Raw genomic sequence first — 27,944 nt, forward strand, 5'->3', positions numbered from 1 at the left:
GGAAAACACATGATTTTTAACCCGTGTGACATTAGTTGAAATATGTATAATACCTAAAGGCAAGGAAAAGTTTGTTTTTATCTTTGTGATTCCAAACAGTAAAAAATTACTTTTTTTTGGTTCTGTTTGTGGATCATTCATGACAACAAACAAATTGACACAAATAAATAAAATGTCAATCTCTATCATAAAGTATCAACGATGTCATATTTCTTTGTGAAATTCTTCTCCCATTACTTTAGCCTATCGTAAGCTAGAACATTTTTCTTTTCTTTTCTCTGGCCTCATAGTTTATTTTGAAATTGTCCGCTTGCAGTCGGCCCACAACGCTGCTGAAACTTGATCTAATCAAAATGTTTTCCAGTTTACTTTCTTCATCTTTCCACATACCCTTTTTCCAATTTGGGTTTAGTGGGTGGGCTGTAGACCCTCATTACAGCTCAATCAGACGTCCCTGAGCAAGTCAAGCATCTGGGTCACATTTTTTTACACACTAGTTACCAGGACAAGGTCATGGCTCAGAATACAGAGGATGTGTTCTGAGTCAAATGTTATTTGTGTGTGTGTGCTTGTTTTGGTGTAAAAGAGGTGAAAGAAGTCTATGTTTGACCCCAGAAATCCCATTCAATCGGTGTAAAAAGGAACACCTGTACACTACTGCATTCCCAATCACTGCCAGAGTGTTTCAGGACTGGACCGTGTTCACCTGAAGCAAAGAGCCACAGAGCCAGGTCATGCATTACAGTGATTTTATCATGGGCAATGTGAATAATCTTCTTAATGTAATATAATCGCTGTAACACATAGGCATGACTATGAAACTGTTTAAAAAAACAATTTTATATAAAGAATTCCTCAAACATGCTTCTTAAATTAACTGATCCTTATTTGCCTGCCATAAAGGTATGCATATACATATACTGTATAATAAATAGAAATGCATTTTATCTATATTAATGTTTGCCATGAACAGGATTTTGAATACTAACAGAACAGAACAACAGAAAAAAATGTTTATTATTATTATTTCATTCGTCACGTTTTTCAATTTGTTTGTCATGTTGCTATTTGGTTAAATACAGGTGTAACAGCAGAAATGGGGTAAAATAATAAATGAGACATGAGTGTACTGTATAGTCCTAGGACATACTCAGTGCTTTTACAACAACACTATACGATAATTTTAGTTAACAAAGAAAAACATTTGTTTGTATAATTGCTTATAAAATCCAAATAAATTTGTTTATTTTCATATTGTACATTTTTCCAGTTCTGTAAAAGAGATATTCATTGTCCATTGTCAAAATCATACTTATGTGACCGCCATCAATTTGTAGCAGTGAATGAAAAGGTATCATATCGATCACAAGTGCAATATGGAGTACCTCAAGGCTCAGTACTAGGTCCGTTATTCTTCACGCTTTACATGTTACCCTTGTGAGATATCATCAGGAAACACAGTGTTAGCTTTCACTGTTATGCTGATGATACTCAGCTGTATATTTCTATATTTGGCCTGGTGAAACATACCATTTTTTTGAAATAGTAGAATGTTTTGTAGTTGTTATAAAAATGTGTGTGGAGTAGTTTATTTTTTTTATGTTCTGGTTCTGGAAAACAAAAAAAAAAACAGAGGTGTTAATTATAGGACCTAAAAACTCTGCATGTAATAACCTAAAACACTGTCTAAGACTTGATGGCTGCTCTGTCAATTCTTTGTCATCAGTTTCTAGCATTTGTAAAACTGCATTTTTCCATCTCGAAAATATATTTAAATTATGACCTATGCTCTCAATGTCAAATGCAGAAATGTTAATCCATGCGTTTATGACCTGAAGGTTAGATTATTGTAATGCTTTTACTCCAGCTGGTCCAAAACGCAGCAGCTAGAGTTCTTACTAGAACCAGTTAGTATGTCCATATTAGCCCTGTAAACCTCAGTATTTGAACGAGCTCTTGTTACATTATAGTCCTCCACGTCCGCTGTGTTCTCAAAACTCTGGCAATTTGATAATACCTAGAATATCAAAATCAACTGCGGGCGCCAGATCCTTTTCCTGTTTAGCGTCCAAACTCTGGAATAACCTACCTAACATTGTTCGGGAGGCAGACACACTCTTGCAGGTTAAATCTAGATTAAAGACCCATCTCTTTAACCTGGCTTACACATAACACACCAACACATTTCTTATTCTGTTAAAGGATTTTTAAACTGCAATTGACTGGAACACTTCCCATAACACCCGATGTACTTGCTACATCGTTAGAAGAATGGCATCTACGATAATATTAGTCTGTTTCTCTCTTATTCCGAGGTAATTGTAGCCACCACTTCCAGTCTGTATCCAAATCCGATGGTCACTGCAGTCACCCGGATCCAGTACATATCCAGCCCAGATGGTGGATCAGCACCTGGAGAGGACCTCTACAGCCCTGAAAGTCAGCGGAGACCAGGACAACTAGATGAGCTCCAGATTCCCTGTAAAGACCTTGTCTCAGACAGGCACCGGGACAAGACCACAGGAACCAGTTGAGTCCTCTGCACTATGTGACTTTGCTGCAGCCTGGAATTGAACTGCTGGTTTCATGTGGGTAGAAGAGAACTGGCCCCCCGACTGAGCCTGGTTTCTCCCAAGTTTTTTTCACCATTCTGTCACCGATGGAGGTTTGGTTCCTTGCCGTTGTCGCGTCTGGCTTGCTTAGTTGGGGACACTTCATTTCCAGCGATATCGTTGACTTGATTGCACAGATACTATTTAAACTGAACTGAGCTGGATGATAACATCACTGAATTCAATGATGAAATGGCTCTGACTGAAAAAAAATAAGTGTTTGCTATTGTCATTTGGCATTATTAGCACACTATTTTCCTAATTAATGCTGTACAGTCAATTTGACACACTCTGTATTGTTAGAAGTGCTATATAAATAAAGATGACTTGACTAGACTTGATTGTTATTGTCGCTTGACATGTAAAATGTTTGCTTTATTTTATAAAGTGAAAGTTAAATAGTCTCACCGGGTGTGCTGTGGAGGTGCCGAAGAAGAAAGGGATGACATTGGTATGGGGAAAAAAGGCAGTGGGCAGAGAGCGCTAGGAATAGAGACAGTGATATGTGAATTACATATTCCTGGGGTGACATCTGATACTGTAGATTAGGGTGACTAATCCTTAAAAGATATCGGATTATATCTCAATGCTGAATAGTGCTTTGGCTAAAGGCTTAATTCATCTGATTTACAGACAGTTTGGACTTTGGAGTCTAACGCTGGCCTCCAGCCGCTAGCACAAGTGCTGCGCGGGATGAGAGACACACGTTTGTTGACTAAACAGGCTGGAAGTACAGTCTGGGCCGTACATCTGGATAGAGTGCTGCACCGAGACTGAGAGAGCGCTGTATGATCTACGTTGAAAGTGCTATTGCATAATACGTGCGTGGTGAGCTCATTCCTTTTATTTATTTTATTTTGCTCCTTGGAGTGAAGTAGCCACAAGTTTAGGCTACTATGAACCCAAGCGTCGACCCAGGCCTTCAAAGAGAAATGTATTTAATTTGATTTCTACCGGATGTTAGTTTATTTAGGATCCAAAAAAAAGTTCAGCTGTCAATTGTCTTTTAATTATTTTCCAATTCAAATCTTTGTCTTTTACTAGTCTATTTTATATTCAGTAAAGTTTTTATCTATTGGCTTTAATTGTTGTTGCTTATTATGTTATTTTATTTCCCTTTACTACTGCATGTTTATTTGAGAACACCAGCAACCTGATTCATATTTTGCCCTTATTAGAATAATGGACATTTGAGTGTATATTAGATCATAAAAGAACTCAGGTGAACCTTCCCCCGTAAGAGTACTAATGGGGGCGCTACACAAACAAAAAAGCGGAGAACATTAATTATTCAGAATGCCAAACATTTCCAAATCAGTGGAGATTAAACTTAAATTTATTTAAAAAGATTACAACTACCATAAAACATATTAGATCTACTGTATTCTCCTTCAGGAAATGCAAATCTAGCTTTATCCTTAAATAAAAGATCCCATGTGTCTGTGAGCCTTAAGCATTGCATCTTTAGAGTAAAGCAAAGGCACCACACACAAAAGTCCTTTCAATAGGGCAGGCAGACAAAAATATTACCTCACATCCCTCGAGGAAGGGTTCACGTTTTCCGCATTGTTTACTTTCCCTCTCATGCTCATATGTTTTTAGTGCATATTGGAGTTGAGAAGGGACTTTCCATGGAATTCTCTGTGCCACTCTCTGAAACTTTTAGTCTTAGTTTTACGAAAACTCCATCAATAAATTTGGTGGTTCACACTCAGCAAAGCGGGTGCAGTTGAGCTGCACTCTACATTTCATTCAAAGAGGGCCGTATATTATTTTGAAGTCAAAGCTGGCCGGCTGATTAATATTTGGTCTAAATAGTTTAGCATGATCAGGAAAGAACCTTTTCTATAGAGAATTACTTTCTGCACACCTTAGCCGTCAGCAGCTGGTTTTTCATTTTTCACTTTGCTCCTGTAAATGGAGTGCTGAAATATATCTGAAACCTTTTTGAACTCATTGGATTTGTACTTTGTGTGGAGCGAGCCAAGATCCCTCCATGGTGCAATTAAAAATTCCACCCAAAACATCTAGAAGCACATTAAAACATCTGTCCACATGTATCAATGTCAAAATGTGTTAATACTCAGTGTTCTAGCGAAGTAATCCAAAAATCCAAAATCAAACTATGCGTTTTGTGCTGGGACTATGTTAACGGTTAATCTGTGACAAGCTGGACACAGAAGGTTAAGTTTATATTAGGTTCTTCAAAAGCTGGACTCCCATAATACTTGATAGGTAATATCCTGTTCAAAAAAAGAGCATTTGGAAAGTTAACCATATGGATGAACAGGTGAAAATGTTTAGTTGGTTGTTTTACTAAAATACAAAGGTCAACACAAGACAATATCACAAATTGTGTTTCAACATTCCAAATTAGCCAAAGCATTTTTTAGTGACATCTTACAGATTTTAATAGACCATTTATAATACCATGCTGAAATTAACAGAAGCAAAAACATGCTGTTTCCGTGCATGTATCTTTAAATGCAAATTACCTGCTGCTCCCCGTCCCCTTTTCCAGAATAGGGCTGCGGCTTTGCAGCTTGCCTCACATACTCTGCCAAACTGATTATTATGCGGTGAGTATCACGAAACTAAGTTCTTTTTCTCATCTTTCCCACGTGGACACGTAATTATGTTCAGTTTCATTCAAAAACAATGTAAAAGTGGATTTTGCATTTTAGGTCCCCTTTAAGTTATTAGTATTCGTCTGTTTTTATCTTCAGAACAAAATATTCTGTCTGTGCCAATAAGCATTGTCATGATTCAAATACCTTCATGTTCAGAACCAAGTGTCTATGAGAAAACATGGCAAATTTCAAATCCCATCCAGGGAGTCCTGTGCCAGCCAAGCAACTGCCGTTGATAATACTGCAAATACTAACAGATTTCTCAATCTATTTTTGACCTCTCCAGTGAGGACCACCCTCATGTACAATAAAAGTTTTTTTTTTTTTTTTTTAAAGCCACTGAAATCATTCTAAACATAGCTGTCAGATTCTCAATTTTTTTTTTACATATGCTGTGATTATCATGGTTCTTTTGATGTTGCAATCAAAGCTTGAATCTGTTCTAGCAGCTTCTATGGGACAATTGAAATCGTATGTACGAAAATTGATTGAATATGGCTTGAGTTTTGGGCAGTTCTCTATGTTTTCAGGATTTATCTGATGGCTTGAAACCTCTTTGATGCTTCATCTAAACCTGTTCTCCGTAAAGAATATTTCTCACATCTGTTTCCATCTTAAAGATGAATAAGGGAAGAACTAAACTCTTTCATTGACATAATGGTACAGATTACACCAGCACTCCAAATAAAACATGCAAAGAAGGCTTTGTCACATCTGCGATTTATCTTCTCAATTCATCCATGGTATGGAGCTCCATTTCTTCCCTCAATAAAGTTATCCAACTGATTTGGAAGCCAGTTTTAGTCATGAGTGAAGTTTGTTACAGTGTTGTGTGCTAGATTTAACTGGAACGAATGCCCTAGGAGACAATGAAATATTTTAGTCCCTGTTAACCGCATGATCCTGCATCCGAAACCTGTCTTGCAGCGTATTGCAGTGGAACAGCATAGCCTGTTGAGCGACTGAGCGTATGACTCACTGTAGTGTCATCAATTACACTCAGGGATGGATTGTGAATAAAAAACAGACCGGGCACACAAACTATTGCTAAATTGCTTAAACTATTGCTTAAATTCTCAGGGCCAGAGACAAAACATAGTATGGACGGGCTCTCAATGGCTACACTCGTCACAGGGACAATATTACAACAGCCCTGTTACCAAGTTCAGTGGTTCTTTATTTGACAACTCAGATTTTATTTTAAGTTATATTTTTGGGCCTTTTATGCCTTTATTTGACAGGACAGTTTGAGAGCAGATAGGAAAGCATTGGGTGGAGACATGGGACCGGCAAAGGTGCTCCCTATAGATAGTCCATCAGTGATTACATTACAAGAGACAGCAAAGCATAAATATTTTACCAATTCAAGTTCACAGAGGCAAAGGTTAATTCACGAGAGGCCCAGAGCTAACCCAGCAGGATTTGTTTGTGCAAAGCACAGCCCATCGTCTACTGGCCTGCTCCTAAATCATCTACAATTGCAAGAGGAAAAGGTTAAAGAGGGGAACATCTGGTACGGCCAAAATAACCCATGCTTTTAGGTAATGGCTAATGAAATTGTGCTTTATTTAACATTTCATCCTGCTGTCATGCTCAGTGGCTAAATGTTTACGAGAGCACGTATGGAATGATAAAAGAAGTTCAGAAAAGCCCCCACACTCGCTCACCTGTGCTGTGTTACTTTACATTATCCAGGATGCCCTGAAGGTGTAGCTCACCTCTTTGAAGTAAACCCCGACAGCTGGTATTTGTCAAGATGAATGTCCACTTTTTGTCCTTTTAGTTAGAGAGCATTCAAGGAAAGGAAATGCTAAATGGTTCGGTAGGGACACAGATCTAATGCGGCTAACTCCAGCTGGGGGCAATTCTGAATCATACACACCCCACCGCTGAATGTTCCCGGCAGCTCCTGGCTCGCTGTCTGGGCTGGATTACATACTGTCATGGATATATAGAAAAGTCTGTACAGATTTGTATGTGGACTATATATGTAAATGCAATTAGGAAGATTAATGGGTTGTCTTTACATTGAATCTGGCTGACATATCAGAGAATTGAAAAAAAGGTGATTTCCAGGCCTGGAAAACGCCAAGGAAATTAATCAAACCCTAAATGTGAATTGTGTTGTTTGAGCACTACTTGGAATTGTTAAAAGGTTTCCTGAACACTGGCCTCTTCTGCATCTGGTCAGACAAACACATCCCACCCACAGCTCACGCAGCATGCCATTGGCTGGGCAAATATTGCTGTCACAACTTGTTCGGATGCTAAAAAACCACCCCCAGTGCCAAAGTTTACACATCAACCCACAGTTCCCTTTTGAAAAAGAAGTACAGTTATAGAAATAATATAATACTTTAGTGTTAACTGAATGTAATGTTCTTGGACACTTAGCATGTTAATTGCGATTAAATAAGTGTGCTATAGCTGAAATTAACTGTAGAGGGATTTTTTTTGACCCACTTAAGTAGACTACTGTGTACATTTCTGTATGTGTAAGTGTATAACCATTTATATATAATGTGTATAACCATTTATATATAATGTGTATAAGCATTTGTATGTTATGACATTGGAATTTAGTTTTAGAATTAATGTTGGTGAGTGTTTAGTAAGAGTACTTTAAAGTGCAACAAAAACATTAAAACATAATGTACTTTAAAGTAAAGCTTTTAATTTAACATTATTACAAAGCGGACTTAGTGTTAAGAAGCAGTAATATATTATATAACCTTTAATTTCGTATACTGTTATCTGCAAGTTATCTGCATTTTTTAAATATACCTTTTTAGGTAACAATTTAGTAAAGCACCAATTCTCAGTATTAACTAGTTGCTTATTAGTATGCCTCTTATTAACATATTGGCTGTTTATTAGTGCTTATAAAGCACATATTCTGCATGAGCATATTCTACATCCATAATCCTACCCAAAACCTAAACTTAAGAACTACTTTATTGAATATTAACAAACAGAAAATTAGGAGTTTATTGAGGAAAAGGTTTTGTTAATAGCGAGAACTGAACCTTAAAATAAAGTGTGACCCACTTTTAAAATTTGAAGTGCACATTTAATACAAGCACGCTACCTTTTCACAAGGGTTGGATTGCTTATAAATACAATAATCACCAGCTAGATGTTGCATATTATTGCTCTTGTTCAGCATAAAACTTAACACTGCAAAACAAAGTCAGTCTGTACTTTGAACTGAACTTTGAACACTGATCTATTATAGCAAAAATCTAAATTATAGATATTTTTAAATCCTTACATAATAATGAAATGACTTCAGAGATTGTGGAAAAATCAGGACAATTCATTGTGTTGGAACTCTGAGCATGCCCTCGAGTCTGTTATTCACCATTTCTCTCTTTATTTATTTATTTTCATTATTATTATATATATATTTTTTTATTTTGTATACTTCAAATCACCTTATGATTTATCATCTTATGCCATGCGAGACATTATGATACCTAATAAATGCAGCCCCTGGTCTCAGCAGTTGCATTTCCCCCCCTGTGAGAGAGAGGCCAGACCCTCTCACGGCACACCAGCATCTTATTGAGGAAGAGCTTCCTTAAACCTCTCTATTGTAAGCACCTGGGCCAGGAAGAATGGCTCTTTCACAAGTAAATTGCAGCCCGGCTTTACAGAGAGATTTTATAACAGAGCAGAGTTGACATTGGCAAGAGTGGCACGGCCGGCCATTGAAAAGCATGAGCTGCCTCAGTCACAAGAGATCAATCACGGCAGCGTATTTCCCCAAAGCTGTAGATTTCCGCTGGGGAGGGGAGCCAAGGGCAGTAAAATAAGCAGCTTGTGGTTAGTCTCATTGTACAGCCGAGAATCCCAGCGGGTCCCGTACTTCACATGGAGCTGTCAGTCTAAAGCTAACAAAACACGTCTAACATCTTCAGCCTGCGTCTTCCCTCCCCCTCACAGGCAGGGATGCTGCTGCCATGGTAACAGCTGAGTCATCCTGCACCCTTCGAAGCGATGCTCTCCTTTCGCTGCTCGAAGCGCATATGCACTCTGATCACCACAGGTGCCATCTGGGAACAGCACCGGGCTGGCAGATCGTGCTAGCCAGATGGGTAACGTTTCTACTGCGGTCAAGCACTGCCTGAACTATGAGACTTTCTTGCGGGATTATCCTTGGTTTCCACGGCTCCTGTGGGAAGAGAAGGTGGGGGTCTGTTTTTGCATGTGCAAGATTTATACATGGCTCTAGGAAATACAGCAACGCAGAGAGAAAAGCAGTCCTGTAAAGGAATAGCTCACCTCGTAATGAAAGTTTTAATAAATGACCCAAATGTTACCCTCAACCAGTTATTTTCTTTCTTCTGTGAGACACAGAGTTGATGACATTATATGCAATATTTGTGACTGAAAAAAAAAAAACATGATTTACTCTCCACCTCCACCAGACCTCACAAATGTTGTTTTGAATTTGAAAAAAAAAGAAAAAAGTTTAAATTTAAATTTTTGTTCTGTGTGTTATTTGCTTTTTAGCCAAAGTGAACAAAAGAGGTTTAAACTGGAAAAACAGATTGTTGATTAGACCAATATAGAAATGCACTTTAAATACAGTAAATGACACGGTTGTTTCACTTCCCAACTTTGGCTTAACCTCTTGAAAATTCCACTCAAAGATAGGGCCAGAAATGTTTAAAAAATACAGAGACAGCAGAAGTGTTTTGGTCCAATTTATTTAGTTGATAAGAAAATAATGCTTTAATGGATATTTCTAGTGGGGCCTGTATTTCTGGTTTGAGCGGCGAGTTAGAAGAGCGAGTTTGATTTATGAGTGAATTTAATAGGCTGTCCTAACTGCAGGCCTGGGGTGATAATGGGACAAACCACAACGGTTCTCCTCCACCTTCATAGCACACACGGTCAGAAACTTCTTAAAAAGAAGTTTGTTATCATTCCTTTCACAAATCCATTTCCTTCCTCCATGACAGCACAATTAAATCAAACATAGCGCTAAAGAAATTAGTCTGTGCAGTTCCTCACAGTGAGGGTTTCATATCAAGAGGCTGGGGTTTTATAGCCATCCAAATCTTCTGTAAACACAGCAGTGGCCCTTGGTAATACAACTCCCAAATTCAAAGCTTTAGCTTTGGTTTTATCATTGGAAGAGAGGAAATGCTTGTTTCCAAAGCACATTATGTCATAAATGACCTGGCAAGGATCTGAAGACCAGATTCAAAACATGAAGTTGTACGCACCATTTGACATGAAGCACCGGACAGAGGATGTGTCTTAATCCACCTTTCAGATTTTCCGTACAGCTCTGTGAAATTGTTATATGGTCCTTCCTTCCTCATTGTTTTTTTCAATTTACAGTGCTCTGAACTGCCTAAGCTTCCAAATTGTGTCAAAATTGTGGAGGTTGGACCGAGAGATGGACTTCAGAATGAGAAGGTAGAGATTTCACAATTTTAAAGTGAAATTTTAAAGCATTGTGGCTTGAAGTGGTTAAGCATGTTTATGATTAGCATTCTGCTTTTAAATTTAAAGGGAAAAAAACACCATCATAACAAACTCAAGGGTATGGTTTAGTGTAGGTTTTTTCAAATGCAATAGTGTGTTAAACTTTTAGCATCACTCAACGGTCATTTATTTTGCAAACGGCCGTGATGTGTAGTCAACACCAACTGATACATTCAGCATCTGTTACATATAGAACTGTACAATGTTTTAGGGCCACTCAATGAAACATTGTATTTTGCAAAAATGTTGCCACAGGCACATTTTTCCAATAAGCCTTTTAGCAAATACTGTCCTATTGTATATATTCATAGGAAAGCTATTCATTTGGTGATGGTGGTAAATAAATTATTCATCTCAATAGCGCAGGCTCACAGATGTACACGCTCCCTGGATGTGTTCATAGAAACCTAAGACTTTTGCATCATTGTGTTTCTGCAGGAAATAGTGCCGACAGAGGTCAAAATCCAGCTGATAGACATGCTCTCTCAGACCGGGCTGCCCGTCATCGAAGCCACTAGCTTCGTGTCTTCAAAGTGGGTAGCACAGGTAAAAGGTGCGATTGTTATCCTCGAGAGCATGTTGGCTGATATCCTGTGGCTTTTCTGTCAACACAAAACCACTGCGTTTGGTATTCACATCCAAAAACTGCATTTGCGCAAAACCCGTTGGGATAAAGCTTGAGTATGAACACTTGTTGGTTTGTTTTTTGGTTTTTCAGATGGCAGACCACACTGCAGTGTTGAGAGGGATTAAAAGGTCTCCTGACATTAGATACCCTGTTCTGACTCCCAATATTCAGGGCTTCCAGGCAGCTGTAAGTAAATATTTGCATCATTTACATTTATTTACAAGTGACATTTGCAATTTACCTTCCATGCCAGGTCAATGATGTTTTTCTTGCATAATAAACCACTTTATTTATGCATACGCTCTGCCTACGCATGCACTGCCCCTTTGCTTTACATAAGAGTGCAACCTTTACATCTTGTACCATTTATTTGTAAATGTTTAGCCCATTTCTGTTAATTGCTTTCCCTGCTAATCATGCGAGTTGTGCTCACAAGCCAACATCTACTGTATAAGCACAGACTTGATTAAATGTTTCCTGTTAAAGGTTGCAGCAGGAGCTACTGAAGTGGCAGTGTTTGGTTCCGCCTCAGAGACTTTTAGCAGGAAGAACATCAACTGCTCCATAGAGGAGAGTTTGCAGAGGTTTGAGCAGGTCCTCTCTGCAGCCAAACGGGAAGGCATACCAGTGCGCGGGTTTGTTCCACCGACACCAGCTTTCTTCTATGTGTTTTCTTTGAGATTTAGGCCAGTGCTCATTTTGTGCACAAGTATCGAAATAAAATCAAGTCAGTGTCAGGTAATGATGCCGAGTCAGGTTGACTGATCAAAGTGTCCTGAATTTTTATTAAATTAAAGTGCAAGGGATGTGTCACACTCTTCATGGTGGACTTTCCATGTTTGCAGAAATAAAGTTCTCTCCAAATTTCTGCCTATAAGCTGCCATCTTTGTACCACAGTCCCCTGTGCCGAGTCACTGCTTAACTAGGACAGGAGCAAACATTCATGTTTATACAGGCGGACTCTGGGATCCATCTTTGGTATGACATTGAGCAGGGAGAATATCAACTTGGAAATGATTGCAGCCTGACGGGAAGCTATGGCTATGTGCCACAGACCCAGTATTCATATCAAGTAATAGGCCAGTGTTCATTATGTGCACTTTCACACTTCAACCCTAATTTTGAATGAGAATCTGATCAGCAATCTGCCAATGATGCAGAAACCGGCTGATTGTGCTGCAGATTATAGTTACTCATGGGGTTGTTGTTGCAAAGCAGATAAAGGTCTGGTAAAGGGAGGGTTGTAGGCAAGAACGTAACCTCATATTCAGGATTAGGGCTGACTTAATGTAACAGCCAATAGTATCGGCCATTGAACCCAGTCATAAGGGTCCATTTTTCGGAAATTACAATTTATACACCATCTGAAAGCTGAATAAATAAGCTAGGATAAGACAATACATTTGTTAGGGTAAGACAATATCTGGCCAAGATACAATTTTTTGAAAATCTAGATTATGAGGATGTAAAATAATAATAATAATAATAATAATAATAATAATAATAATAATAATAATCTAAATATTGACAAAATGTATTGTTGGATATTGCTACAAATATACCTGTGCTACTTAAAAGTTTTTGTTGTCCAGGGTCACATATTGTTTTCAAAATTGGCAAAGCTTTTTGCTGAATTCTGCAAGTTTGGAATTCATGTGTCCATAGTTAATTAAAGGGGCATACTGGATCAAGGTCTGAAGTAGCAACTGGATAGTTGAAGTTTTGACCCTCGCTGATGTTTTTGAATGTTCTGCAATGCAGATTGTTATGGCTTCCCTGCAGAATCAGCAGAATTCTTATTGGTAGCAGAATGCTTAATAAAATGGGATGAAATAAAATAATTAAGGAAAAAAAAATCATGTTTATCAGGTGATTGTCCTTACTGCGCTTGGACTTCAGTACTATAGTTTTCAGAAGCCATTTGTTATATAAGCAAGCTCCAAGACTGATCTTTGGTTTAACTGAGAGGTCAGTGGTTTCTTTTATTGTACTTGCACTTTTTTGGACTGTTCTCCTTTGAGGTTTGGAGATGGGGCACCAGAGCAGCATGAAATTATTCCAGAATTAATGAGTAAATAAGTCAAGTTCCAGATGTGCATGCAGTGTGGTGCTTTGTATCAGTTACAAGTACAAGTCCAGATGTGTCCAAAGTTTTTAGGCTGTGCTCTTTACTGAATAAGAAACAAAAAAACAATAGAGAGCAGTCACTGCACTCTGACAAACTCATTCTGGCAAATGTGACTCAACGCCTAACGTTCAAGAAGAGACTCTGCGGAAATTCTGGTAGCACACAGCAGTATCGTCTGACCACCACAAGCCCAAGAGAAACATTTTCAACTTTTCACTTGTTTGTTCACTGTTTCTAGCAGAACATGTTTCCTTCGCATATGGAAAGCGCATATAGCTTGTACGTTGCTCTCTAGCACCGTTTCTCATTCCCACTGTCAACACTATTGGTACTATTTGTCACAACCATTTGACACCAACCATATGTTTCGCCGGCTGCTGAACATTTTGTTTTATTCTGTGATAGATGTAATCCGTTGTAAGAGCGGTTCTGGACCGTTCTGCTTGTGGTTGCAGTAAAACAGCACTTGGCATTATTTCACCTATGTTGCATGACTGTTGGTACTATAAGCTCAAAGCTATATATCCTGCAGCATGTGCTGAACTTTATGTCTCATAGCTCTTTCACTTCTTTCCAGGTACGTTTCCTGTGCTCTCGGCTGTCCGTATGAGGGACAAGTAAAACCATCACAAGTCACAAAGGTATTGTAATAGCGTCGTTCAATCCGAATAGCATTGTTCAGTGTATAACGGCCTGAAGCAAGATTAAATGGGCCTTCCAAGTATGTGATAAATCTCATTGAGTGTTGAGTGCTCTGCATATTTTTTTCTTCCCACAATTTTCGTGGTCCCACAAGGCCCTCATTACGATGTTTGCTAAAAAATCCGCTTGACACTGTAACACGCCAGTGCTTTTCTAACGCTCAGAATGACCTTTCTGTGTGCATTCCTTCATCTTGTTTATATTTCCAGGGGGGATAGTGTTTTCATGGCTTTTCTCTGTTCCGGCCCAGGTGGCAAAGCAGTTGTTTGAGCTGGGCTGTTATGAGGTATCCCTGGGGGACACCATTGGCGTAGGCACCGCAGGCTCCATGGCCGAGATGCTGAGTGATGTGTTGACAGAGGTGCCCGTCAGCGCACTGGCAGTGCACTGCCACGACACTTACGGTCAGGCTCTGCCCAACATACTCGTTGCTCTTCAGGTGAGCGACATTACGGTGGTCACAATCAACAGGTACATGCATGAGGGTTTAGGAGAAGGGGATATTACATATGTCACCTGTTGTGCCGTCTATCACAATAACGCATCATGTGTGCACAGAGAAAACTGTATTGGGTTTTAGGACCAAAATATAGTCCATGAAATAAATGCAAACATATCCTGCTAATTGAGGTCTTTTCACCCATTGCTGCCTTCCGTACACAAATCATAACACTGTGAAACATTTTTTTTTTCTTAATGAAGTTTGACATGCTGAATATGAAAACCGCATTACTTCTTTGTATCTTTAATTTTGCTTATGAAAACTAAAAAAAAAATTTAAAAAATATGTTGAGAATCATGCATAAAAATGACATGGCATAATACTGAGCTAAAAAACAACAGTTACCGAAGTGAGTCGTCCAAAACTTCAGACGTCCACTTTGTAGGTGTAGTCATTAAAGACAAAATTCATCCAATGTTCTGGAATGTTCCAGAAAGCACTAGAATCATTCTAGACACTTCTAGAATGTTCCCATTCTTGAAAAAGTAAAATTTCTTTACAAACATGCTAAATTTGTACAAAAAACTTATCTGTACTAAACCAGTGTTTTAGAATTTAGTGATAGAAGTTCTAAGATGTACCTGACCTAAATATTTGCTACATGAAAATAAACTGTACAATAATAGCAAGCACCAGCACCAGAATTACAGAAGAACATTTTTTGTTAATCATGCATCACATTCTTACTATGCAAGAGACAATATTTGAGTAAAATAGCATGATTTGTATTCTTCTACTGTCAGTTTTCTCTTTCAGGTTAACTATTGTCATGGTGAAGAGACGCTTGAAGAGAATGTACAATTAATAATATCAAGTCCCATTTATTTTATAACACTTTATAAAGATTGTTTCAAAGCAGATGTACAATATTAAACAGGAAAGGAACAGAATCAGTGATGCAGACTTAAAAAAAAAGAGGCAAATACAAAATTCTGCTATAAAGCAGCTGTAGCAAGACACTAGTGTCATTATTATTCAGCTTTAGGCAGTTCAGTGTTGTGTAAAGTTAATTCATTATGAAACAAGTTCAATTCAGCAATAAGTAGTTCAACTGAAGGCGGTTAAGGGACAGGGATAGCTCAGTGTTGTTTTTCTCCTCGTGTCAGCTCAGTGTTGATTCATTTCAGTTCTATAACAGTGTATGCATTTGGAAGGCACCTTTATTTGGAGAGGCATGGCTTATAAACAAATAACGAATTCTACCTAATAATAGGAAAAATATTTGGCACTATTATACATACAGTAAACCTCTAAAACTATTATGCAATAATGAGTGTGTAAACTCTATGAATGAAATGAGCACAGCATGGTTGCAAATCAAATAGTTGTGTTGCCGTTTCTGTGCGTCCCTCAGAAATTAAAGCTTATCAAGAGTAATATTAATGAAATACTGAATCATACACATTTTCTACTATTTGATATGTCTATTTAAATGTTTCAAACCTGAACGATATGAAACACAATATGTTTCTCTTATTCTCTTCCAGTACTGCTCTGTAATTTATGTATTATTTGTAAGTTGTTCAGATATTATGCATGGTAAAAGTGGTTTCAGCCATTCTCAACCACTGAATATTTTCTTTCATTTTCCATGTGCTCATATTAGCTATTTTGTATGGAAGCTTTCAGTATTATTATCTAGGGATAATAATAATAATAATAATAATAATAATGATAATAATAATAATAATAATGTTTTAATTATAAGATATTTAAATAAATTTTGATCACTACAATAATCATTTTATAAGTTATACAAGCCATACTTATGGGAGGAGAGAGAAAAAAAAAGTAAACGTAAGAAGACACAAATTATTTTTTAAACAAATTTCTCATTTATTAGACAAACTTCTGGTTACAGCCCTGCCCACTCCCAGTCTTTTTCTGAAATTATTTTGAGATTGCTGCAGAAACAGATACAGACATTGGCTCTGCTTCACACCCCTACAAAGTGACTTACATTGTATTCAAGGTACTCATTTAGACTTTACAACGTTGATATGCATGTTACGCATTGCAATCTTTTCATTCCAAAGGGCTCTATACAATTATCTAATACAGCATCTGATTTAATAACACAGGCATTTGAAGGCAACTCTGTTGCCCCCCTGTGTGCTGAATTTGTTAGTGGCACAGTATTGCAAGCATGTGACATGCAATGTGCTGGTAAAACATTTACATCTTGTGTATATTTCTAGTTTTCAGTCACAACTATTTAAAAGAACTCATAAATAAATATGTGGCAAAAATCTCAGAGAAACAGAGTAATAAAGAAACATGAAGCAGGAGTTTACAGTGTCTCACCACCTTACCTCACATACACACACAGGCCTCCAGGGAAGGCAACGAAAACTACTGAAACACTCTCCAAAACTCCCTGGAGTATCAGCAATTAACTTTTTTCTCTTTTTTTTACTTTTTTTTTTACTTTCACCTAAAAAGCACAGAACAACAACAACAGATACCACCCAAAATACGCTTACACAAAACTGCCAGGCGTATTTGAATGTGACGACTAAACGCTTTTATGAAACAATGCCTGCCTGTGGTTTAATTTTCGCGAACCTTAAACCACAGAGCACGGCCGCAATTCAGAAATAACACTGGCATGGCTTTATCAGCTCTCCAGGGCCCTTTGTGAGCTCTTTCTCAGTTTGTCTTCCCTCGCAGAACGCCGCTGCTCTTTGGGGGCTGGGTGGGTCCGCAGATGTGAAGGGCTGGACACAAAGGCTTACCTATTAGATGTCTGTTTCATATGACAGTGGCTTGGCTCTTAACAAAGCGCATGAGATGGAGGCTAGAGCGGTGCCCTCGGGGGCTCCAACTCATCTGTCGCTAGGGCCGTTGAACTCTGTGACAATGCTGCGCTTAAAGGGCAAGGGGAAAATTATCCTTTCATCACTCGCTACTAAACAGAGGGAGACTGGGGAAAAGGAAAACCCCGTGCTCTAGTATATTCCATTCTCGGCTCCCAGCCCTTTTTATCCCTGTCTGTCTGTTTATCCGTCTCTTTCCAGCTGTAACAGTGTAACTCTAACTGCGGTCGGTGCGCCACAGAAATGGCCATGAATTTCTCAGAATTTTTTTTTTTTCTCTGTGAATTGTGTGACATGACAGGGGGTCCTTTTTCAAAAGACAGAAAATGAACAAAGATACCTCGCCAAGTGAAAGCAATGAGCAAAGTTCACATACCTGAAGTACTCCGAAACCAACACTTTATTAACTTCATCATTTTTAATTCTCTTTTTTTTTTATTCAAAACTTTTTTCTTTTTTTTCTAGTAAAGAGAGATGAAGTTTAATGGAATTCATATATATATATATATATATATATATATATATATATATATATATATATATATATATATATATATGATATATCTGTATATATATATGTATCTGGTTTAAGTGTGATAACAAATTTTTGCTTTTCTAGTTTGTCATCTATTAAAATGGACAATTTATTTATTTTTTATTTTTTTCCTTGAAGAAGAAGTAGTTAGCTAATTATACAAACAAATTATATTTTAGCTATAAAGGGGCAATATCTTTTTGAATACATTGCTATCTAATGAGAGAGAACAAAGGTACTGTAGCATTGAAGTAGAACTGATAAATATACACTAAACGCAATTTGAAAGCTTGGAGTAAAATGTGTAATTTATGCAGCACTAGTAGAATTGTAAAATACTTTCTTATATTTCTTATTATTTATCATTGCCAGATTTATTTATTATTGCCACTGGTCAGACAAACTGATTTTTTTTTTACCCTTACTCATATAATTTGTTGAACAATTGCTGCTGTATCAGGGTCTCTGCATATTGAGCTAGAAGCATCTTAACATTACTAATAATACTATATAAACAACAACAACAACAACAACAACAATAATAATAATAATAATAATAATAATAATAATAATAATAATAATAATAAACTTCTACTATTAATAATAACATTATGTCTAAACGTTTTACTATAAAATATTAAAGTATATATTTAGCTTATATATTTAAGTAAAATATTTAAATGCTGCATTGCTGATTTTGTGTATAGCTAGACATATTTTTTGTCTGAGAATCTACAACTTTTTCCTAATGGTCTTTAGGGCCTTATTTGCCAAACCTTTATGGTTTTTTTTTGTTTTGTTTTTTTGTTTTTTTTAAGAAATAATTGCTGGTAGTTGCAAAGGGAAATTCTGACTTGTTCAATGTTCCAGCTAGGGTACAATCGTGTAGGCTGCAGCAACCATTTGTAACATCAAAATTAAGTATTTTTGACAAACAAAAGAGAGGAGACAGAAACAGCTTCAAATTCCGGATGATGAATCAGCATTGAACCGATATATCACAGACACCCCAGAGCACCGAAAATAATAACTGTCCGTCATTTGTCCTCCTCCACTGACCCCCTAGCAAAACTTGGTGGAAATGAAAGATTTTATCATAGTTTTTCATTAGGGTTTGCCAGTCGTCTCCGCCACCAGCTGAGCCAGAAATGAATTCGGCTCACCCTGTCAGCTCAGAGTCACCCCGGCTTTTGTTCAGGATAAAGACATTATAGGCTCTTTGTATGGCTTTTCTCAGGGACTTATTGAGGGGGAAAAATGAACTCCCTCAGATAGTAGCTCCAATAGGTTTGGGCTGGTTATATGTTGGGTTTCAAGAAAAACCGTGATATGAACTGCGGTGAAGTCCTCGTGTTGTGGATAGATCTCTGTGAGCCCAGACTGCTCCGGATATGCAGATTTGTGCCGTTCTCGCTCCTGTCTGACAGTTTCACTGATGGTGAAAGCCAGAACTAGTGTATCTTCCTGAGACAGCGTGCCATGATATATCTATTCCTATCGTAAATCAAGTCTAAACTTTGGGAAATCTGTAATTTATGAGGAAAGAGGTGGTCCTAAATCGAAATAAATCATTAGGCGCTGGAACATACCATCCGTGAAAATGATTAGGGTTCAGTCATTATGGTATTTTCTGAGATTTGATGTTAACGGTGCACTCAGTTGTTGCGGTGAAATGCCAGTCGTTTTGGACTTGTTTCAAGCATCTTGGAAATGTTGCCACAGTTCTTCTTTTGCTTCTGTCTCTGAATTGATGATGGTGAGATCAGATCTCTGTGTGGGCCAGACCTGCTGTTCCAGGACTCCTTGTTCAAACAAAAATCTCACTGAATTATTGCAATATTTACAAAAAGTTTGTAAATCCCAAATTGATATATCCTTCTAGCACACTAAAGCACAATACATAAATAATCGTCTTACGTGTGTGTGTTTTTGTTCTCAATTTTTTCCTGATAAAAGACCCTGCGTTTCTCTTTTTCATTTTGCACAAAAACATTTCTCATCAAATTCTTTTTTGATGTCTAAAAATTGGCTCAGTTGTCTATTTCAAGAGAAACATCAGAGGCAAAGTTGATATTATAATGGAAAAAAAAAAAAAAATAGCAGGGAACTCAATATGATTTCCCTCTAGTTCATCCTGATATATAATGAAATTCAGTGCTGTTCACTGTTTACATGGGTTTTATGTGGCTCAGTGTCACTAGGAGATCTTTGTTATAGATTTTGATGAGTGATTAGCACGGCTCCCATTACTGCGAAAACATGCGTGAAAACACGGGGGAGGGTTTGACGAACTCTTTGCAAGCTTTGACTCCTGGGGAGACGTACATATATCTGAACTGGTAGGGTGCCTGTTCTCTCAGGAAGTGGCTGACCCGAGCGTGAAGCAGTGACCTGTGTTTATGCAGTCGTGATCTGAAGAAGTGTGGAAGGTCAGCACACAGACTTTGAGCTGTCTCAGCGGTCCTGTGGTTGTGGCTAGGAAACAAACGTATCGCAAAAATACTTACCTCCTCCTTTGATCGCAATATGAAAGAGATCATGACACTTAATCACCGAAGGATGCTTCAGCCATCTTCCAAGTTAGAATGATTTATCTGATGTCCTCCAAAAATATCTCAACAAGGGAACTTCTGTTGTCATCTAGACTGGAGTAAATGAAGCATAATACCACAGATTGGAAAAAGCACCAGTTCTTTGCACAGTCATTCCGGGAACAGCATCTAGTAGTAAGGTCCAAAATTAACACTCGCTGAATGCCAAATGCATGTAAAGAAATTTGAGTTACTCGCCAACTGGCTGGTAGCAATATTTGACCCTGGAGCACAAAACCAGTCTTAAGTCGCTGTGGTATATTTGTAGCAATAGCCAACAATACATTGTATGGGTCAAAATTATTGATTTTTCTTTTATGCCAAAAATCTTTGGGATATTAAGTAAAGATCATGTTCCAGGAAGATATTTTGTAAATGTCCTTCTGTAACTATATCAAAACTTAGTTTTTGATTAGTAATATGCATGGCTAAGAACTTAATTTGGACATTTTTAAAGGCAATTTTCTCAATATTTAGATTTTTTTGCACCCTCAGATTCCAGATTTGAAAATAGTATCTCGGCCAAATATTATCCTGTCATAACAAACCATACATCAATGGAAAGCTTATTTATTCAGCTTTCAAATTTAGAAAACCTTTTTTGACCCTTATGACTGGTTTTGTGTTCCAGGGTCACTTATAAGAAATAATTAAAGTAAAAACATACTTGAAACATATAATAAATGCAGCTTCTAGTTTAACTCCTTGGAGAAAAAAACTTTATCCTCGTGGAAAAACTTTCCATCAGAAAATTCCATCAGTACTATGAATCCTAAAGGGATTTTTCCCACATATGTAGGCTTTTCCTGACATTAAGACAACAAACAAAAGATATGAGAAATAACATCATGATATGTCTTTGTGACACAATGTTTTTGTGACAGGTGCAGTTTCATGTAGTATCTTTGTCCACTTATGGACACAAATTATTATCATTTAAAACAATAATAATAATAATAAACAATTTATGTAATATATATAAAGGTGGGATAAAATTTTTAGTAAGTATTAGCTGCAATTGTATGTGCTGTCCACACAACTAACAATTTAAAGAAGTTAAATTATATTGCAAAAATATAATGATATTGCTAAAATTTTATGGATGTTTATTTATATTGAATAAATATAATGTATAAATTTGAATAAAATTTTTATTTAAATTGAAATGAACTAATTGTATTTTTTGAATTATATATTTAATAAAAAATAATAATTATATTTTCTTAATGTAAAACAGTAAACATTACAGCATTACAGCAATGAGAATATACTAAGAATTGCTATTGACTGTTATGAAAAACAACAACAAAAACAAATTCAAATTTTAAAATAAGTATTTGGAATTATTTGAGAAAACTAATTCACAGTGTAAACAAACTGTCCTAAAATCATGTGGAGCTTGTGCCCCATAGTGAGAGGTCAGTGAAGAGGTCATTTGATAGAATTTGAAGTGTTGGTTCTTTCCCCCGAGGCCTGAGGGCAGGTCAGCTCTCCCTAGTGCAAGGTCATGTCAGGCCAAACATGCGCTGGTCAGTTAGGAACCACATTTGTATAGTTCTATGGACAATTCAAAACAAAATTAGGAAATTTAAAAGTGTATCGGAAACCTTTACAGCAGTATATATATATATAATCTTTTTTATTTAATTTTTTCTGTAAAGCTGCTTTGAAGCAATGTGCAAAGTAAAAAATAAAAAATAAAGAAAGAAAGAAAATGAACTTAACTATACTCTGAATACAGACAGCTTCAGAAAGTTGAGTTTTATAGATATAGTAGTGGATTTTAAACTTAATGTTATTTGAATTTGTCTCCCAAATGCATATGCATGTTGTTCAAACCCAGCAGATTGAACGGGGCTCACCTACATTATGTGCATACATGCAAGTTTACCCTCATGCACTAGCATGTCATACAAAGGAACTATTGTCATGCACACCCATGCTAGCACATCCGCTCACTAGAGGTGTTTACATGAGTCACATATATTCAGGTGGTATGCTCTTTACCTTGGCATTGAGACCGTGATCCCGAACCATAGAGGGCATTCATGCTGTAGGGCCCTATGAAATATAATTTCCATCTTTACTTTAAAATAAGTCATTTATTTTCTATTTTGTCTTTCAACAGATCACTCAGAAATCTGTTACCAAGGAAAAGCGGCGTCTTGCTTTCGTAGAGAAAGCTTTATGTATTTATTGCATGGAAGCTCTGTTCCCAAATCGGAAAGCTGTCAGCACGCTGGGTTTCCCACAAATGTAATCTCTTGTGGAAATGTCAAAGTTAACTCCGTTTCACAGAAAACAGACCGTTCTGCATTGTGCCTTTAGACGTCATTGTTCATGTCAAATTCTAGCTTCCTCCAGAATTCCTCGTCTCTTTAGCTGACGAGGAGCTTTCCGCCCACGCCTGCAACTACGCCACAGCCTTAGGCAGGTCTTTGCAGGGCTCCAACACGAAGGCTTTGAGCCCACAATGTGATCTGTGATTTTAACACCACATCTGGTTTTCAAGCCAAGCTAAACTAATTGAACGGCTTCGATTTGGAGTTCCTGAGCACTGTTTGCTGAACATCATGTCCTTGCACAGTATTCAGAGTCAGCAAATCTGGAGCGAGTCCCTGTACACTTTGGTCGGCTTCAGGCCCTCTGCCTTCTCACAGCGGGTGGACGCAGAAAGAGCTGGCGACGTAGCAAATTACCACTCTGTGTTTACGCAACAAAGCGTCTGCCCTGCAGAATATCTTGCCCTGATGCAAAAAGTCAAAAGCCCATGTCTGGAAATCTGAAGTACAGTGCAAAGCGGCATGGGTCCCTTTCCTCTCGCCAACAAAAACAACAATTACAAGCGACTCAGACGGCCCAGCTATGAAATAGGGCCTTGTTCCTGAGAAAATCTAGCAATTAGGGGGCATTGTTCAGCAAAGGAAAGCAGCTTTTATTATTTTTTTAGTTAGTTTGCCATGCCCCAAAGGTCTGCATGTCCAGAATGCTGCTTCTTATTGATATTCACTGATGCTATATCGAGGTCAAAAGCAGGATAGGAGCGTTAATTTCACTGCTCTGTTGGATTCCATCCCCATTTCCCCCCTCCTGACATCTGGCTTTGCCTGGGAAGCTGGAAAACGTCTTTAATATTCTCATGACAGTCAAGACGACATATGGAAAACATTGTAATACCTTAATCTGCAATGCTTCTAAAGAGAGACAGAGAGTGAGAGAGAAAGAGAGAGAGAGAGAGAGAGGCCGGCAGATAGATGTTTGGCTTTCTAATTTGTAGCTTTCAGAAGTTCTTCTGGGTAGCTAGACAGCATACAAGAACAGAGACTCTTCGATATACATCACTTGCTTATTTTCCACACCTGCCAATAGCTAGTAAGTTAGAACTCCTGCAGGGAATATGTTCTCTACTGATTTAAAGTGGTAATTCAGCCCAAAATGTAAATTCTGTCATTTATGCACCCTCTCACGTTGTTTCAAACCCATTTTTTTTTTTATCTTACTTGGAACACAAAGGGTGAATATTTGAAGAATGTCCTAGCCATGTCCTAGAATATCCATATGGCAGCTTTTATTTGGGGTGGGGGGGGGTTTTTTTTTTTTTTTTTAATAAATTGCTCTTTGACAGCACTGTTATTTAGCATCTAATAAAGAGTTGTTTGTCATATTGTGTGAACTGTTTACTGTGGGTACGTATATTGGTTCATTTAAAGCATGCATTGATGAACCAAAGTGATCCAGGTTAACTTTATTTCCCAGCCCAGGCTCAATGAAAAAGCATACCTGAGGCAAAATGATATTTGCAAATTAAATAATGTAATTAATATTATTTTAAATAATATGGTGAATGGCACTAAACGGTAAATGCTCTATCGACTTTGGTAATAATGTACAACCTCCACTAAATGCTACCTTAAACCTTAAACCTAACTCTTTAAAGTGTGCTAGTAGATCACAGCAACATTCAAAAGTTGTTAGTTTGCCATTGCCTTATTCCTATAAAGTTACATAACACTAACTGTGCTCAAATATACTACTAATAATAATAATAATAATAATACTAATAAAAACAACAACACTGAAAGAGTAAATAGACAATGGAGTCCCTGTCACAGCTCAAAGTGAACCCCAATGCATTCTGAGCCCACTTTTAGGTCCTGAGTTTGGTTCTTTCAAGGAGAACTTCTCTATGTATTGTAACTCATCTTTCATGAACTCAGGGAATCATATCAGCAGCTTGACAGAGTTAGTTGAAGTCCATTCGAGTTCGGTAACAGGGCTACGTCTAATCCTTTGCTAAGCAACATCTTCTGGGTGTTTGGTTTAGCGCTCCAACAAAAGCGCAGATGTGCAAGACTGGCCCAGAACGCATCATTAATTCTCATATGGAGGCCAGACACTTGTGGTCCACTGTAAAAAATGCCTTTTTTCCACACCCTGTTGAAAATCTACAATTACTCTGATTATGAACATTGTGCAATCCAACCTGCCGCTGTGCAAGTTCATAGAGACAGTAGGCGCATTTACAGGTGATTATTTTTTCATATGTGTGAGCTGTATTTATTCAGGACCACTGAAGACTGAGGCATTGTACTCAAGGTTAAACCATAGTACCTCTGCGTGATTAACATTGAATTATTGTGTCGCCTTGGGTTCAAACGGTTCTCCTGTTTGCCAAAACCAAATATCTTTTACATTAGGAAATCTGGTTTTGGAAAAGGGAGTGCTGTCCCACCAGAGGTCATTTACGATTGTTATTTCCCATTTTGTTTTATCCCTTGCTCACATTAAACCTTGAAAGAACAAATTTAATACATTAAAATAAATCTCCTGATTTAACCTCATGTTTTCCTTAATATGTGATTAATATCCAGAGCAGAATTGCTGTAGCATCATATCCGGCTTCAAATAATGCTTGGTTAAATGGGACTTCCAAGAAAAATGCAGTCCAACAGATGCTCCATAGTGTACCAGATGTTCTGTCTATGCCAGTCTCCCGGAAAAGAAGTAACACGTGAATACCTTGAGATAATGGATGCCATTGTTCTTAAGGTGTCATAGGTTGGTTCTAACCGGCCTTTTTCATTTATGTTTGGCAGATGGGGGTTTCTGTGGTCGACTCCTCGGTTGCAGGCCTCGGAGGATGCCCGTATGCCAAGGGAGCGTCTGGCAATGTTTCTACTGAGGATGTTTTATATATGCTACATGGTCTTGGAATTGAAACCGTAAGTCTCAGTTTTCTAAATGAATCACCAAGAATGTTACATTAATAAGCAATGACACTTTTGGGCACTTAAGTTACTCGAAAAATGTCTGAATGCTATTAGATGCAGAAAATCAAAGCAAATGGCATCTGCAGTTAAATGTTTTCTCAGAACTTTTTTTTTGCAGTGTTTTTTTTTTTTTTTTTTTTTTGTGGATGTATGATTTTAATTATTTTATTTTATTTTTATAATTTTTTGGATGTCACACAAATATACTGGTAATTTTCTGCCAGGACATTAACCATTCATTTTACGGATGTTTCCATTCATTCTTAAACACAACGCCGTGCAAAAATGAAAATACAGAAAAAAATATTTCATTTTAATACAGTACATTGTTCCCTATTTTCACAGATCTGTTTTAGAGTGCAGATCCCCTCACATGGGAATACAGCATGTTAATAATATTTCTACAATCTGAATACATCTTAATGCTTTCTGTCTTCATTTTTGGGCAGTACATCAGTGTTATTTCAATTCTGGCAATCTCTTTGTGAAACATTTTGGACAAAAACTGTTTAAAATAACTGCCACTTGCTCAGTTATTTTGTTACATTATGCTAAGACATGCACACATTTTATGTTTGACTTTTGCATCCAAATACTTTCTGAGGCCACTGTATATGTTTATACACACACTTTGACTTCACTCCCAGTTTTTCCATTACTCAGTTTTTCCCGCTGTCTCAAGAAAAATTGAATAAAATGTGGAAAACTGTTTTTGTTATAGTATATACAGTACACAACATTTACATGGGTGTGTGAGAGGGTGTCTGGAGGGTGTTATTTGGGTAAAAATGTGGATACCAGTCCTGATATACCTGATATTCTGGTGGCAGCATGTTTTCAGTAATTATGTTCTACAATTTCTCACACTTTTTTTTTTTAATCCACACCCTTTAACTGCCTCCTCTTCTTAATCCTCACATAGATAACATCTCAGGCTTCCAGTTTCTTTTGCTACTGCGCCCCCTGGTGTCTGTTGTGATTGGTAACTGTTGGAGGTGTTTGTGTTTGTGATGCAGGGGGTGGACCTGTTGAAAGTGATGGAAGCGGGAGAATTCATCTGCCAAGCCTTAAATCGCACAACTAACTCCAAGGTCAGCCAAGCTACTAAAAACATCCAGCCTTTTCATTCTAAGTGAAAATACATACAATGTGGTCAAAAAGTCTTAAACCACATTGATGTGCTGTGAACCTGTTTTCATACTTTTGGCCTCTGCTAAATGCTTTTACTTTGATTGCCATTTTAAGAGCTGCTGATGCAGTATTTAAGTTACTAATATCTACAAAATATTATATCGTGCCTATAACAGAAAACATGGACATTTTACGCCAAGGAAATGAGCCCATGCCTTGTGTAGTTTCTATCAAACAGAAAACACTAAAAATAGATAGCCAAGAAAGAGTGACTTGGCATGAGGTTGATGACCCCCTATCTGTGAGAGTAATTATTATTTAATTTTTCTCCTCACTCATTCATATCATTGCTTAAAATAGTTACAATCAGACTGCAGAGAGTGCGGTGGAAGAGTTCACAGCAGGTTCAGAGCACTACAGAGCTGCTTATTATCTTTCCTATCATAAACTGTTACTGCAATAGTGTTAACAATAAATCTGCAAGTATTCGGTACAAACATTTGTTAAATAAAGAATCCTTTCACCAAGTAATGTAGCCTGTTTGAATGCATGCTGTTTTAAGTCACATTAATATAGTCTGTGCATATGTGGACACACTTTATTTTAAGGTCAAATTTTCATTATTAACTACAACTTTAGCTTCAATAAAGTCCTAAATTGCTGCTTATTAATAGTAAGCAGTAGGATTGAAGGATCTAAAATATACAGAACAAGGCACTTATATTGCTTTATAAGTGCTAATAAACAGCCAATGTTAGTACGCTATTTAATAGTGAGAATTGGTCCTTAAAATAAAGTGTTACCTATTTTGGTCCTTAAAATAAAGTGTTACCTATTTTAACAACTAACTAAAGTGGAAGCATAATTTTAAAATTAGGTCTTGAAGTTAATGCAAAAAC

General features: G+C 37.4%; 1 protein-coding gene across 1 annotated transcript; it reads left to right on the top strand.

Annotated features, from left to right (window-relative positions):
- Positions 1-8,950: 8,950 nt before the first annotated feature.
- On the top strand, positions 8,951-27,844 carry LOC109061773 (3-hydroxy-3-methylglutaryl-CoA lyase, cytoplasmic). Its single transcript, XM_042736111.1, has 9 exons — positions 8,951-9,431; positions 10,595-10,672; positions 11,180-11,287; positions 11,460-11,555; positions 11,856-12,004; positions 14,076-14,139; positions 14,451-14,639; positions 25,741-25,866; positions 26,931-27,844. The coding sequence occupies exons 1-9, from the start codon at positions 9,336-9,338 to the stop codon at positions 27,048-27,050; spliced, it is 1,026 nt and encodes a 341-aa protein (XP_042592045.1). The 5' UTR covers positions 8,951-9,335; the 3' UTR covers positions 27,051-27,844.
- Positions 27,845-27,944: the final 100 nt, after the last annotated feature.

This window comes from Cyprinus carpio, chromosome B13 (genome assembly GCF_018340385.1).
Source record: "Cyprinus carpio isolate SPL01 chromosome B13, ASM1834038v1, whole genome shotgun sequence".
NCBI classification, from domain to species: domain Eukaryota; kingdom Metazoa; phylum Chordata; class Actinopteri; order Cypriniformes; family Cyprinidae; genus Cyprinus; species Cyprinus carpio.

Bases quoted from the DNA above. Each gene is read 5' to 3' on its own strand.
- LOC109061773 (XM_042736111.1), top strand. From the start codon at position 9,336: ATGGGTAACGTTTCTACTGCGGTCAAGCACTGCCTGAACTATGAGACT. The intron at 11,288-11,459 runs GTAAAAGGTGCG...TTGGTTTTTCAG, and splicing joins CTTCAAAGTGGGTAGCACAG to ATGGCAGACCACACTGCAGT. The intron at 25,867-26,930 runs GTAAGTCTCAGT...TTTGTGATGCAG, and splicing joins ATGGTCTTGGAATTGAAACC to GGGGTGGACCTGTTGAAAGT.